Genomic DNA, 15,947 nt, shown 5'->3' with positions numbered 1-15,947 from the left:
CTTGTAGCTTTTTCAATTTTTGGTCAAAAAAGCTGAGTGAGGGCTTATGTTTTGCAGAGCGAGAAAACATTTTATTTTATACCATTTCGATCTTGATCTCTTCTTAACTATTTATTGTGTGTGGTGAGTCTGGTGATCAAACCGACCTGAAATTTTGGCCTTTTTCTTTATGGATTTGGCCAATTTGTGGTCAGTTCTCCAAGATGTTTGGAACAACCTTCCTGCTGAGCTCCTTTGAAAACTAAGTGCAAGTGCAAGTGCAAGTGCCCAGAACGATTGAAGCCGTTTTGAAGGCGAAGAGTGGTCGCCAAATATTGATTTACTGATTTAATGTATATTTCTGTTTTATTCATTCACTTTGCATTTTATTAATTGATAGAAATAAACTACGATTGCTTCTATTTTTGTAAGTATACCTGCTTTACAGCACCTTTACCACACCTGCCTGATATATATATATATATATATATATCTTTTATATATATATATATATATGTATATCTTTTATATATATATATATATATATATATATATATATATATATATATATATATATATATATATATATATACACATGCATTCATACTCCTGTCTATTGAAGTACATGACAAGTATATGACTGGGAAAATATAATGTCTCTTTGTTGCTCTTTGCCCGGCGAATGATGATGCACTGAACACAGACACCCCGTTATCAGTGACACTGTGCCTAAGTCCAGGTCACAGGGTAAAGTGTAACTCGCTCACGGTGCAGATCGAATTAATTCATTCTCCAATTCCACAGAAGAGGAGTCATCTATCGCCCTCCGTTTAGTGTTCTGCCTTGTAAAAGAGACAATGGATATTCTAGAGACAGATTCAAGATATAGGAGGAAGCACATGGTGACCGTAAGTTTACCCGCTGGGGACTGGAGGGGGGCAATCCACACTCTATGAAGAATTTGTGATTTTTGTACACTTCTAAATCAGCAGATATTAATTTATTTAGGTGTTATGCCTCTCTGCAAGATAGCAGTTATCACAGAGACAGATTATTACTGTACGGCCCTTGAAGAAAGCAGGCACTGATCAGGGAGGCAGCAGCATTTCACGCTCCACCCGCAGCTGTTTGAGGCAGATGAATATCACAGCCATCATTTGGCAGGGAAAGATGTGAGATCAGACTTTTTTTTTTATTTGGGTGTAGACAATTACACCAAGAGGGAAATGGAGTAGCCATGAACCACAAAAGTGAAATAAGAGAATACATTTTATTCAATAAAGTACATTAAAATATCAAATACCAAACAATAAATCTTGAAGGAAAGGAGGAACAAACCGTAGGGGGATATACCATTAGAAAATATCGTATATGGGGGTCAGAATCACCAGGTAGTGATAAATTATATAGGTGATCATCAGTGATACATGTGAATTAGCAAATAATAGAGGGGCACAAAAAAGTAAGGGAAAAATGGGAGTACTGGTGTATCATCATAACTTAAATTGTATATCGTGTAAATTTTATAGTTATTACTTAGTCGTGCTAACCAAAATACAATGCCCAGGTTCTCACATGTGTCCCAGAAGAATCCACTAGTCATTGATCAAAAATAAAATCTGCCACTTACCCATGTTGTAATAGAATGGAATGCCCCACACAGCCCCGACGCGCGTTTTGCTACCACTTTTTCAAGGGAGGTGCGTGTGATATGCTTAGACTTTAGGATTATATATATACACGGACCCACAGGTGGAGCTAATTCATCGGCACATGCCCACTTCTGATCGCACCATTGGGATAGGGCTGCCCGTCACCAACACGGCATCGTCCCTGTGCTGTCAATAACATGCGCGCAACATGTCATTGATGGACGGTGCTGGGTGCTACGGCGTACAACACACAGAGCATGCGCACAGATGCATCCACTATAGTGTAGCTCCGGTGGACATGTCCATCTTTGATGTGTCCATCATTACTAAAAGAAAATTTATGCCGCTTTTTACAGGTCATGGTCCAACAAAGTTATATGTAATGAAGGTAAATGAAAAGGGAGAGGGAGGGAGAAAAAAAGAAGAGAAGAAAAGAAGATGTTTATGATGTTTTGGGTGACACAATTGTATGAACTTTACGCTCTATTTTCTATAATGCACTCCAGCACTTTGTTATTTATCACTGTTGTGGTAATCATTCCACCTTTCATTTCACATGATCGCTGTTGCTACTCATCCACCTGACTTTAGATATCTTTTGTACTACTTCTATTACACTAGCAAAAAATTGCTTACTGGTTGTGGATTTATTCCACACTTCCATTCATTCTTCTTAAAGACGTACTCACATGTCACACTGAGGCTGATGCCAGGCTTTTCATTATCTCTTTCATTTTCTGTGTTCACTATGATTTTCTTTACCCCACCCCCTTCCTCTTTTTTTTCTATTCTCTCTCCCTCCCTCTCTCCCTCTTTTCCTATTTACTTTTCAATCAATGACGTGTTGCGCCCATGTTATTTTTGTAACAGAGTAGCCCGCATGCGTGCGATGCCCCAATGGCGCGATTAGAATTGGACATGCGCCAATGTATTTGAACCACCAGTGGGTCCGTGTATGTATAATCCTAACTGTTACGCATATCAGAAACACCTCCCCTTGAAAAAGCGGTAGCGAAACATGCTGATCCCATATAGGATATTTATATCTTATGGTATATCCCCCTACTGTTTGTTCCTCCATTGCTTCAAGACTTATTGTTTGGTATTGTACAATATTTGTGGTATGTCCTGATGAAGGGGTTGCCTGAACCCTGAAACGCGTAGAATAAACCATGTTGAAACCTACAATTTTTGGAATTCTTCTTGCGATAGAGCGGGATGATCCTTTTTTCCTACCTAAGTGTAAGGAAGTTGAAGATGAAATGATCTCTAAAAGGGCTAAAGTTAACGATGACACAATTCCTTTGTATTTTAGACAAAAATATATATACTGTAGATCTTTCATCTTTTACATTTTAAAAAGTACAAAAAGGCAAATGGGCCGAAAGACCAAAAGTTTGGGCACCCTGCATGATTAGTACCTACTGTAAGCATAACGCCCAAACCCATAACCCCTTAAACGGGGAGTGGGCAACACTTCATATAGATCAAAAACATAACAGGAACACAAAAATTCAATTGTGATCCAAAAAGTGCAAGAAATATATTAAAAAACACAATCTTTTATTAACACATTAATAAAATACGAACATACATATAAATACTAAGGTGCCTCTATTCAACCTAACAAGAAAAAGCGGACAGCTGGAGAAGACAATAAATCCAAGAGCCAATGGATGGGAACATGGGTGTTGAAAATAACAACAAGTCATGCGTATAAATCACTGAATTCAAACACCGCTGGTTGCAGGAGCAGAGAAAACTGGGAGTGTATCTAATTAAAGTAATAGCAAGCCATGCAAATAGTTCCCTGAACACCATAAATGTCCCAGTTACATGTAGCCAATTACGGATGCAAGACTCGCAAAGTATATACCATACTACTCACAGTATAGATCCAAATTCACCTGCAACCACCGCCATGTAATGTCCGCTTTAACTAGTGCTGCCATACGACCCGGAAATAAAGCGTGGTAAACCCCCTGTCTCGTACATATTACCTGCTCCGTGTCTCCTCATAAAATGCCCAGCCGAAGTGGCGTGCTGTATCCGCCTGCCCCGACGCGCGTTTCGCGTGTTGCTTCCTGGGGGTGTGTCTTAGGCGATGAGTCTCATAGGTCTTATACCAGCATCGTCCAATCAGAATGGTAAGAGGCGGGGCTACAAAGTGCGCGTCATATTGCACATACCCACTAGCTCTAAAGCATTGACGGTATAGTAGATCTTAATAACAATCTAGTCGCTATCATAATATCATGAATATCTATACCAAATGTTGCTAATCTCAGCATTCCGGAACCCAATATATAAATAAATTAAAACTTTTTTCGTTAGTTGATGCAAGATTCCATAGCATATGTTGCCAATATGAAGCGTCCATTCAATGGGGATGACACAAATCACTACTGAATTAAACACCAATTGTTCCCGAAAACCTGAGATATATATATATAATACATGTTCAATCTATTCACGAAGGACTACAGGCTGAAAACAGTATTAACCAAATAAGGAGCTGACTATGATTATATCACAAATAAAAGAAACCTGAATAAGCCGTGGATCTTTAGCAATAACTCCATATATGTTATAAAGTAATAATAATAATAATAGGTAAAAATAAAATAATAAACTCACCAAATAATCAGTGCAAAAACATATGCCAGTGAAAATAATTAAAAAAGTTGCTAAAACTTGAGTTGAATCAATCTACAGCTATATAAACATGACAGAGCCACGTGCAGGTTCTATAACACCTATAAAGTGATAAGGCTCTCATGTATGTGCACGCTAAATATTTGTGACTATAATCCTGGTTACTATGCCCAAGATGTAATAAAGGGCGGAACCCACCCCCCCCTGCAGATAGGGGGCGGACCACGCCACTATCATCCATCATTGGACAAAGCCAGGTGTGTCCATCAACCATATACCATAATATAATTTGTATGTAATCACTGTAAGAAGTGAACGCATCATAATAAAGGAGTGAAACCAAAATACTAGTGACAAGTGATTTAATTGCGCAAACTTATACACTAGCAGTGAGAGTGAAAAATGCTAAAACACCTCAATGTGGTGCTATATAACCTTAATACACTATTAAGTGACAAACCCAATTTTATACATCTAAGTACATAATACTCACATTGTCTAAAATTAATACATAAGCAGATAGTAATAATGTTCGTATTTTATTAATGTGTTAATAAAAGATTGTGTTTTTTAATATATTTCTTGCACTTTTTGGATCACAATTGATTTTTTGTGTTCCTGTTATGTTTATGATTAGTACCTAGTAGTGCCCCCTTTTGCAAGTATCACAGCTTGTAAACGCTTTTTGTAGCCAGACAAGGGTCTTTCAATTCTCGTTTGAGGGATTTTCATCCATTCTTCCTTGGAAAATGTTCCAGTTCTGTGAGATTCCTGGGTCGTCTTGCATACACTGCTATTTTGAATTCTAGCCACAGATTTTCAAGGATTTTCAGATCGGGGACTGTGAGGGCCATTGTAAAACCTTCAGCTCGTGCCTTTTGAGGTAGTCTATTGTGGATTTTGACATGTTTAGAATCATTATGCATTTGTAGGAGCCATCCTCTTCCTCTTTTCACCTTCATGTTTGCATCAAGAATTTGTTGAAATTTCACTGAATCCATTCTTCCCTGTACCCGTGAAATTTTCCCTGTGCCATTGGCTGCAACACAACCCCAAAGCTTGATTGATCCACCCCATGCTTAATGGTTATCAACATGTTCTTTTCCTGAAATTCTGTGCCCTTTTTTCTCCACACAAACCTCTCAACAGTAGAACAGTGTGCCACAATTCCAGAGTCTGTTAAAACTTTCTGAAGGTCTTTTGCAGTCAAGCAGGGGTTCTGATTTGCCTTTCTAGCAATCCTACGAGCAGCTCTCACTGAAATTTTGCTTGGTCTTCAGAACCTTATCTTGATCTCCTCTGTTCCTGTTAACTGCCATTTCTGCTTATTCAGGGCAACTTGAAAACACTTTGCTCTCTTATAGCCTTCTCCTGCTTTGTGGGCCTCCACCATTTTCATATTCAGAGTGCTGGGTAGCTGTTTAGAAGAACCCATGGCTGCTGTTTTTGGCACAATGTTAGAGGAGGCTGGGTTTTTATAAAAGTGGGAAATTTGATTTGCATCACCTGGCCTTTCCTAACGATGATAGTGATTAAGCTGAAAATGAAAAAAAAAAATACTATATAATTTTTTTTCCCCTAAAATACAAAGGAAATGTGTCATCTTTAACTGTAGGCCTTTTAGGGATCATTTAATCTTCAACTTGCTTAACTGTCCACAATAACAGCAATTTTGCCCAGGGGTGCCTATAGTTTTACGCGCCACTGTACAAGCAAAGCATAATAATAGTATTTTTGCTATCTAACTGTTTGTTTTGTGTCTAGGTAAGAAACACCGTGCCAAAACTGCTTCCCTTCCTTATGGCTGTGTGCAATTATTTTGTGCTGTGGATTCCAGTCTCCGAGCCAAGCTGGTACAATGCTCTGATCAAATGTTTGCCCATTGCAAGCCTGGAGTTCTTTGTCCTCGTCTTTTCCACTGGCGTGGGCAATTTCAGCCCTTATGCTAAGAAAATTTTTCTGGGACTTGTCTTTTCAGCTGCTGGAGATATAAGTCTAGTTTGGCCGGATTACTTTCAACTGGGTAAGACCTCTAAAATTAGTGACGAGACTATTCGAATCCTAGTACCGGGAATTTTCCAGCATAAAATAGGGGGCTCATCAAAGTTTTAAGAGGTTTTACTACCTTTGTAAAATGACATCGCTCCTATTCTCTCCAAATCCTGCACTCTAATTTAAATTCCTAAAATCTGTATTCAGATATGAAGACCAATCATGCGCTCACTGAGAGATCAGATTACAGGTGCTGCCGATAAAAGTCTACAGAGAGGGAATGAGGAGGAGAAGGAAGGAGAGCCTGCAGAGAGGACGAAGCACAGACAACCAGAGAGTATACTGTGACTTGTTTTACTGGCTCATCCTTGGGCTGGATTCCCAGCTACACTGCTCGTTTCTGCATGACCTTCATGTTAGAAACCACACAGATCCTATATTGTCATACATAGATCAAGAAATGTTTAAACGATATTATTAAAAGCAATAGTTTATTAATTAAATGTAAAAACATACATAATAAATCTAAAAACTTTGCCTTAAACCAGACAAAAGGAGAGACATCTAAATCATGGATATTACGGGATGGGAAGATATATGGGCTGTGGCACGAAGGGGTTAAATACAACCTGGCCAGTGTAAAGACCTAGTATAGCATTGTGTGCACTGCAACGAAGTCCAATAATGAACACTACATGTGTACACTCTACAGAGAATTAACTGGCCAGACGCACCAAGCACTGCGGCTCAACGGGAAGGTGCCCAAGCACCAAAGCAAATGGACCAGAGGTTCCCACCCCTGCTTCAAGCGTTTGATTCATAGCTGTCTAGAGTAAAGTTTGCAAGAAATTTGCATGCCCTATCTAAGTACTAGGATGTGCAAATAGTTTCTGGTGAACCTGGTGCATATACAGTTGTGTAAAAAAGTGTCTGCCCTCTTCCTAATTCCCTATTCTTTTGCATGTTTGTCACACTTAAATGTTTCAGATCACCGTGTAACAAGGCGAACCAGGGGGGTAGTTATGGCCGAGTTACTTAAAGACACAGTCCACTGAGCGTACGGTCAGCGAGCACCCCCAGCCCCTTATACGTAAATAGATGGAACCGACACAACTTTTCACGCAGTTTACCTTGTTCTCTCTCTGGCCGGAAGGCAACTGTTGTCCAACAGGGAATCATTTTTAATGAACAGGGATGGAATATAAGGAGAAGGGTACAACACTAGATTCCTGTTCTCCCCCTGACACTCTCCACATCTGCACCCACAGCAGCTGCAGCAGCCGAAGATTCACAGTAGTCCACTCGCTGGGATCTTGGTGCTTAAAACCCCTTCAGCGGGGGCCCTTCCAGAGTCCTGGGGCCTGTGTTGTGGTCTTTAGTCCTTTTTGGTCTTTGGGACCCCTCTTGAGTCCTCTTGTGTCCTTTCAAGCTCCTCTGAGTCTCCTTGAGCCTGGGAAAACAGATCTCTCCCCATCTGGGAGTCTGGCAATGCCCCGGCTGTTACATTGGCTCAGGGCTAACGTCCCCGAACTTCTGAGATGGAGCAGCAGCTTCCTGCCACCTTTTCTGCTGCTGACCCAGCCCACTCATTAACCTCTACTTTCCCTAACTCTAGCAACAGCAATACATAACACAGACAATTTAAAGGGCACTTATACAATAAAACAATATGAATAGAACACATCGAGGTAAGGTAGTTCAATGCAATTATATGGCATTTACAGTGGAATACAACAATGGCACGCAGTGAAAATGTACATGAGACATAACATATACACAGTATATAACATATTTTACACAAAGCGCACAGGGGCCACACAGAGAAGGAGTGGGCACAACTGAGGGGACTTGCCACCTCATTTCAACCAAACAAATATACATATTAGACAAAGATAACACAAGTAGCACAGAATGCAGTTTTTAAATGAAGGTCTTTATTATTAAGGGAAAAAGAAATCCAAACCTACAGGGCCCTGTGTGAAAAAGTGATTGCCCCTTAAACCTAATATCTGGTTGGGCCACCCTTAGCAGCAGCAACTGCTATCAAGCATTTTCGATAATTGCCAATGAGTCTTTTACAATGCTCTGGAGGAATTTTGGGCACTCATCTTTGCAGAATTGTTATAATTCAGCCACATTGGAGGATTTCCGAGCATGAACTGCCTTTTTAAGGTCATGCCACAGCATCTCGTTTGGATTAAGGTCAGAACTCCGACTAGGTTACACCAAAGTCTTAATTTTGTTTCTATTAAGCCATTCAGAGGTGGACTTGTGTTTGTGTTTTAGATCATTGTCCTCCTGCATTTACCTAAGTGCTCTTCAGCTTGAGGTCACAAACAGATGGACCGACATTCTCTGTCAGGATTTTTTGGTAGACCGCAGAATTCATGATTCCATTTACCCCAGCTAGTCTTCCAGGTCCTTAAGCAGCAAAATAGCTGCAGACCATCACACTAACACCACCATATTTTACTGTTGGTATGATGTTCCTTTTCTGAAATGCTGTGTTATTTCTACGTCAGATGTAATTGGACATACACCTTCCAAAAAGTTAAACTTTTGTCTGGTCAGTCCACAGAGCATTCTCACAAAAGTATTGGGGATCATCAAGATGTTTACTGGTAAAAACTGAGAGAAGCCTTTATGTTCTTGTTGCTCAGGAGTGGTTTTCGTCTTGGAGGCCATTTTTGCCTAGTCTATTTGTTTTGGTGAAGTCATTAAACACTGATCTTAACTGAGGCAAGTAAAGCCTTAGTCTTTTGGGATCTCTTGGATGAGTCATCGCTGTGCTCTTGGGGTAACTTTGGGGCCACTCCTGGCCCCAAACCACTGTTCCATGTTTTTGCCATTTGTAGATAATGGCTCTCACTGTGGTTCGCTGGAGTCCCAAAGCTTAAGAAATGGCTTTATAACCTTTTACGGACTGATAGATATCAATTACTTTGTTTTTCATTTGTTCCAGAATTTCTTTGATCTATACCAAAAAATTCTCAAAAGCTAGACATCTTACCGCAATTTACTTTGTCAGGCAGGTCCTATTTAAGTGATTTCTTGATTGAGAACAGGTGTGGCAGTATTCAGGCCTGGGTGTGCCTGGGGAATTTGTACTCAGCGTCCTAAAAATGTGGTAAACCACAGTTAATTTATGCTTTGGGGGAGCAATTACTTTTTCACACAGGACTCTGTAGGTTTGGATTTCTTTTTCCTATAATAATGAAGACCTTCATTTAAAAATTTCCGCTTTTGATTAAAGGCTGTGTCTGGTATTGCAGCCCAGTTTCATTCACTTGATTGAGGCTGAGCTGCTGTTTGAGACATAATCCATAGATAAAAATGGCCCTATACTTGGAAATAAAAAGCTTAACCTCCTTTACTGCCCCAATCAAATCAGTTCAAATAAAAATACAATGAGTAAATGTATAAAGTGTTCTTTGTACATTCTTTATTATTTTCCAGAATTTATTTGATTTTTTACAATTGGTAGAGAATGGCTTTTATTTGAGGTCATTGATTTTCAACGTGCTGACCGTTTCCATGTTAAGAATTTACATCACATGTTTTGCTCTCTTTCAGGAATGGTCATGTTTGGATTGGCCCATCTCATGTACACAGCTGCATTTGGCTTTCACCCTCTGAATCTCCGAATTTTCATTGTCATCGCCCTGTTTGGTGTCACTTTTTACTCTTTGATTTTCTCCTACCTGAGTGGGCCTTTTATCCCTATGGTGGCAGGATACACTATGCTGATTGGCACTATGACATGGAGGGCACTTTCCAGGGTCAGCTTAGCTTCCCACAAGTTCTCCTGGGCACATGTCTCTGCGGCAGTGGGATCCATTGTTTTTATGATTTCCGACGGTGTACTGGCCGTTGATAAATTTTGCTTTCCTCTTTCCAAATCCCGGGAGATTATCATGTCAACGTATTATGGTGCACAGATGCTGATAGCCCTCTCCATCATTGGCTGGTCCAAAGATGACTTTATGTGGAAATCAAAGTAATATTTAATACCAAAGAAAACATTTGTCATATCATGTCTTGTCATAATGTTGGCCACGTCATCACTCCAATAAAATAAAATCCTGTTACGGCAAAAAGCCTTATTTCTGAGCAACGGAATTCTACGAAAAAGGGGAAGCTGATGCCGAGGTCAGTGAACTGTTGTAGATGCAACTTTTTAATTCTCTGCTTTTGGATTTTATTGCTGGGTGTAACCACCTGTGGACATACATTTCCATGGATGCCACAACTGGGGAAATGTAGTGTTATATGGCAGCTATTTAAAAACATGGATGACTTGAGTTACCACCAAGAAAACGGTTCAGTAAGTTTTTCCTCTTTTTGCTTTAAGTGGCACAGAATGAAGAAGCATTTTGATACCCATTTATTTGAGATGAGCAGATTTCCTCGCGTAACCCTTGTCCATGGTCCAGGTCAGTGCTCTCTGGCCATGGACAGGAGATGTGCGAATTTCCTGATCTTTCAGGTTCCCCAGTGTGACATTTTTTTCACTGGCCTAGGGTGACATCATCTGTGTGGCGCACAGGTGACATTTTGCCTAATCATAAGCCGAGTCAGAAGACACATATAGAATAGCCTTAAAAAAAGGTACAAATTAAAAGAATTTGGCACAAATCAAAAATGAGCTTAAAACACCAAAAACTAGTGAAAAATTAGGCACAACCCCATTAATGAATTGGAGCCTTATCTTTCACCCAGATGGTTGTGTCTTTTTTTCTTCATTACCACTTCTCTTGCAGGTACACCAATCTCCTATAGAACCACTACAACCATCCCATTCTGATCTGGTGCTTGGACTTGTAGTCTCATAATCCATATCTGAAATAGCAAACTAAAGTGTTCTGCAAATGTTTTCTAAGAAATAAAAAACTTATTTTTGGAGGTTTAAACAGAGTCTGAGAGCAGAAAATGACTGGGCAAAACTTAATGCAACCTTGTCATGGCAGAGCAGTTTAGTGCATCTTCCCATCTACTTGTTTTACCATCTATCCAAGACTTAGGCTCCTGTTCTTTGAACTAGGCCAGGAGGGGGCAGGAAACGCCAGCAACCACCGTGTACACCGAAAGACTCGGGAGTGAGACAGTCCACCAAGAGTCACAATATTGTGGCTCCCACAAGAATTGAATTCCGCCTATGGCTCCCATGTCATGAGTCACCTCTGTGAGAACAAAAAGGTGAGAAAGTCCTTTAAGAGGGTCTGCTGCCCCAGTGACAAGATGGATTGGACCTCCTACCAGATGAAGATTCAACTCCACACTGAGGTAAAAAGGCCTACAACTAGATCTACCTACAACGCCTGGACATGCTCCTGATGATGAGGCGGATGGGATCTCCTCCCAGACCTGGTCTAAACCATCTGCCAACTCCTGGACAGTCTGTGGTGCAACGTGACATTGGTGGATATTGAGATACATGATGTCCCAGATGTGTTCAATCAGATTCAGGTCTGGGGAACGGGCGGGCCAGTCCACAGCTTCCATGCCTTCATCTTGCAGGAACTGCTGACACACTCCAGCCACATGAGGTCTGGCATTGTGCTGCATTAGGTGGAACACAGGACCAACGGCACCAGCATATGGTCTCACAAGGGGTCTGACGATCTCATCTCGGTACCTAATGGCAGTCAGGCTACGTCTGGCGGGCACATGGAGGGCTGTGTGGCCCTCCAATGAAATGTCACCCTACACAATTACTGACCCACTGCCAAACCGGTCATGCTGAAGGATGTTGCAGGCAGCAGATCGCTCTCCACGGCGTCTCCAGACTCTGTCACGTCTGTCACATGTGCTGAGTGTGAACCTGCTTTCATCTGTGAAGTGGCGAACTTGAAAATCCTGGTGTTCTGTGGCAAATGCCACGTGTCCTGCACAGCGTTGGGCTGTGAGCACAACCCCCATCTGTGGACATAGGGCACTCAGACCATCCTCATGGAGTCGGTTTCTAACTGTTTGTGCAGTTACATGCACATTTGCAGCCTGCTGGAGGTCATTTTGCAGGGCTCTGGCAGTGCTCCTCCTGTTCCTCCTTGCACAAAGGCTGAGGTAGCGGTCCTGCTGCTGGGTTGCTGTTCTCCTATGGCCCCCTCCACGTCTCCTGGTTTACTGGCCTGTCTCCTGGTAGCGCCTCCAGCCTCTGGACACTACGCTGACAGACACAGCAAACCTTCTTGCCACAACTCACATTGATGTGCCATCCTGGATGAGCTGCACTACCTGAGCTACTTGTGGGGGTTGTAGAGTCTGTCTCATGCTACCACGAGTGTGAAAGCACAACCATCATTCAAAAGTGACCAAAACATCAGCCAGAAAGCATTGGTACTGAGATGTGGTCTGTGGTCCCCACCTGCAGAACCACTCCTTTATTGAGTGTGTCTTGATAATTGCCAATAATTTCCATCTGTTGTCTATTTCGTTTGCACAACAGCATGTGACATTGATTGTCAATCAGTGCTGCTTCCTAAGTGGACAGTTTGATTTCACAAAAGTTTGATTTGCTTGGAGTTAGATTCTGTTGTTTAAAGGGACACTGTCACCTGAATTTGAAGGGACCAATCTTCAGCCATAGAGGCGGGGTTTTCGGGTGTTTGATTCACCCTTTCCTTACCCGCTGGCTGCATGCTGGCTGCAATATTGGATTGAAGTTCATTCTCTGTCCTCCATAGTACATGCCTGCACAAGGCATGCAGCCAGCGGGTAAGGAAAGGGTGGATCAAACACCGGAAAACCCCGCCTCTATGGCTGAAGATTGTTCCCTTCAAATTCAGGTGACAGTGTCCCTTTAAGTGTTCCGTTTATGTTTTTGAGCAGTGTACAATCAGCTGCTTTACATGTGCAGTTACTTCTAGCATGTATCCCCTGGCTTTCCACACTTATCTCTCCCTGTGCTACTATCACTTACACTTTAGCACTGTATTTTTGGATCCTCTGACTTGTGCCCTATATTTGCCCACTTTGATGTTGCCATAATAAACTTCTTTTTGTATATATTTATTACCTGGTTCTCACCTTTTTTTTCTACTTTACTTCCTCTTTTAAATAAGATATTTTATTGTATGACTCCTATGATTTAATTCCATGTGATTCCATCAGAGAGAAGGTCCTCTGTAAGTCACCATCTGTAACTGTGCTGTGATCTGTTATATGTTCTGTAGGACTGGTACCTACCACTGACCATATGGCGGTAATATCAGTGTTGGTCTTTGTATAGAGATTATTTCCAGCAACAGCGCGGTCATCTGCTGAGGTTCTCCTCCACTATTAGGGTGCATCACCCAGCTGTAATCAAGGTTACCTGGTTAGGGGCCCACTAAGAAGTTTCGCCCCCATGAACCAAAACCCTAGCTACACTTATGGATCTAGGTGCCTAGCGATGCCCCTGATGGCGGCCATATTGGTTGTCATATTATATTCCCTGATACAGATCACTAGGAAATGACTCAATAACTGCTCCTATCACGTCTCTCGTTGTGGACGCTGCTCTACAGAGGACTCTGCAGCGCCCCAGAGATCTGGTCATTGCAGTAACGTCGCTCTGCCACTAGGGGAGTGATGGTACGTCTGATGGCACTAAAGGAGTTCTTTGACCAGGTATCACCAGCACACATTACACTTCAAACTCCGGCCACTAGGAGGAGTAAAAGGCTTTATTTATTGGGCCACTCCACACACTGGTAAAACTAGGGGTGGGATAGGAAGTTAGTCAGAAGCTGACTGGGTTGGATTCAGGCAGCATCCCGTGGCAGGGGGTGCTGCAGGGAGAAGATTCAGGGGGGTCCCTGTCAGGCGTGGGAACCTGGCAGGTACCTAGCAAACAGAACGTTACGGAACCGCGCCTGCACTACCTTGCGGCGGTATCCTAAGAAAGAGACACGAAGTGAAGGATATTGTGGAACAGTGAGAAACGAGATCACCACAAGGAGAACCAGTAGGAGTCATGCCCCGAGAAAGGCAACATCCTACTGAGGCGCATAGCCGGTGGCCTGAACACCGAGGAAGTAACTGACTCTACGCCTTACTTCAGACTCCGCACGACAGTTAATTATAGGTTGGCTGTCTACCTTAAATTTCCTACGCAGACATAGGGGGCAACGCGTGGAGAGAGGCGTCTCTAGGGTCCCGGAAGAGCTCTGAGCCTTCCCGTCATATGGGTGCTGTTGTGAATTCTGTGGTCAAGCTCCCTCCTGTGGTCATGAGTAGTACTGCGGCTGGTTCTGTCTATGAGCTTCCTCTGGTGGATGTGAGTGGGGCTGCGGCTTCTGAGTTTCCTTCCTCAGGTGACGAGGTTAAGTCGTTAGGTGCTGCTCTATTTAACTCCACCTAGTTCTTTGTTCCTGGCCTCCAGTCAATGTTCCAGTATTGGTCTTGCTCTCTCCTGGATCGTTCTTGTGGCCTGTCTTCACTGCATAAGCTAAGTTCTGCTTGTGTTACTTTTGTTTGCTATTTTTTCTGTCCAGCTTGCTATATTGGTTTTTCTTGCTTGCTGGAAGCTCTGGGACGCAGAGGAAGCACCTCCGTACCGTTAGTCGGTGCGGAGGGTCTTTTTGCGCCCTCTGCGTGGTTGTTTGTAGGTTTGTGTGCTGACCGCAAAGCTATCTTTCCTATCCTCGGTCTATTCAGTAAGTCGGGCCTCACTTTGCTAAAACCTATTTCATCTCTGTGTTTGTATTTTCATCTTTACTCACAGTCATTATATGTGGGGGGCTGCCTTTTCCTTTGGGGAATTTCTCTGAGGCAAGGTAGGCTTATTTTTCTATCTTCAGGGCTAGCTAGTTTCTCAGGCTGTGCCCGAGGCGCCTAGGTCTGGTCAGGAGCGCTCCACGGCTACCTCTAGTGTGGTGTGATAGGATTAGGGATTGCGGTCAGCAGAGTTTCCACGTCCCAGAGCTCGTCCTATGTTATTATTAACTATCAGGTCACTTTGTGTGCTCTTAACCACCAGGTCTATTGTGTTTCTGAATCACCAGTTCATAACAGGGTGCGTCCTAGCCATAACATACCTGGGGGACGAGAAACTAGAAACATCTGGAACGAAAAAGAAAGAATTAGAAAGAACTAGAACAAACGAACGAGAACAGAAGTTGTGAGGACTATTCCGAATGCTCAGCAGGGTAGCACTACAACACACAGGCGCTATTGGTAGGCAACGATTTCCACCTGTAAAGGGAACTCCGGATGTGCCCATCGGACCGGCCGGTCTCAGACAGCCCTGTTAACTGTGCTCTGGATTGAGGATCCTGAAGTCTTCAGTAAAGAGGTAAAGAGACTGCAACCCTGTGTCCTCGTTATTGTCTGCACCTCACACCATCACCTTACTGGGAAGCCCTGGGGACATACTTCACCTGTGGGAAGTTACACCATCTAGCTGCCATCACATCACCCCAGTGGACCCCAAGCAGCGTCGGTCACCCTGACCGAATACCACAGGAGGCGTCATGTAACCTTGACAGACTCCTTTCACCTTTCATTGGACGCCCCTTAGCAGGGTCACGGACCGGGTCCCGCCACCGTGACATCCCCAGAACCGAGACAGAGAGGACCGGTACTGAGTAACCCGCGGCCCTGCGTTTGGGGGCGCTCCAACTCTCCTTCATGAATGTTCTCTGGAGGATCTGATCACGGGGCATCCATGTTATCCCCCCATAACATAAG

At 42.7% G+C, this 15,947-nt stretch overlaps 1 protein-coding gene across 1 annotated transcript; it reads left to right on the top strand.

Moving 5' to 3' along the window:
- Positions 1-749: 749 nt before the first annotated feature.
- TMEM86B (transmembrane protein 86B) lies at positions 750-12,993 on the top strand. Its single transcript, XM_069741043.1, has 3 exons — positions 750-887; positions 6,051-6,309; positions 9,852-12,993. Exons 1-3 carry the CDS (start codon positions 837-839, stop codon positions 10,277-10,279), a joined length of 738 nt encoding a protein of 245 aa, XP_069597144.1. The 5' UTR covers positions 750-836; the 3' UTR covers positions 10,280-12,993.
- Positions 12,994-15,947: the final 2,954 nt, after the last annotated feature.

The sequence above is a fragment of the Ranitomeya imitator genome, chromosome 10 (genome assembly GCF_032444005.1).
Source record: "Ranitomeya imitator isolate aRanImi1 chromosome 10, aRanImi1.pri, whole genome shotgun sequence".
NCBI lineage: Eukaryota > Metazoa > Chordata > Amphibia > Anura > Dendrobatidae > Ranitomeya > Ranitomeya imitator.
This window is presented reverse-complemented; position numbering and strand designations above follow the sequence as displayed.

Coding starts and splice junctions, on each gene's coding strand:
- TMEM86B (XM_069741043.1), top strand. CDS start 837: ATGGATATTCTAGAGACAGATTCAAGATATAGGAGGAAGCACATGGTG. Junction 888..6,050: donor GGAGGAAGCACATGGTGACC/GTAAGTTTACCC, acceptor TTTTGTGTCTAG/GTAAGAAACACCGTGCCAAA. Junction 6,310..9,851: donor GCCGGATTACTTTCAACTGG/GTAAGACCTCTA, acceptor GCTCTCTTTCAG/GAATGGTCATGTTTGGATTG.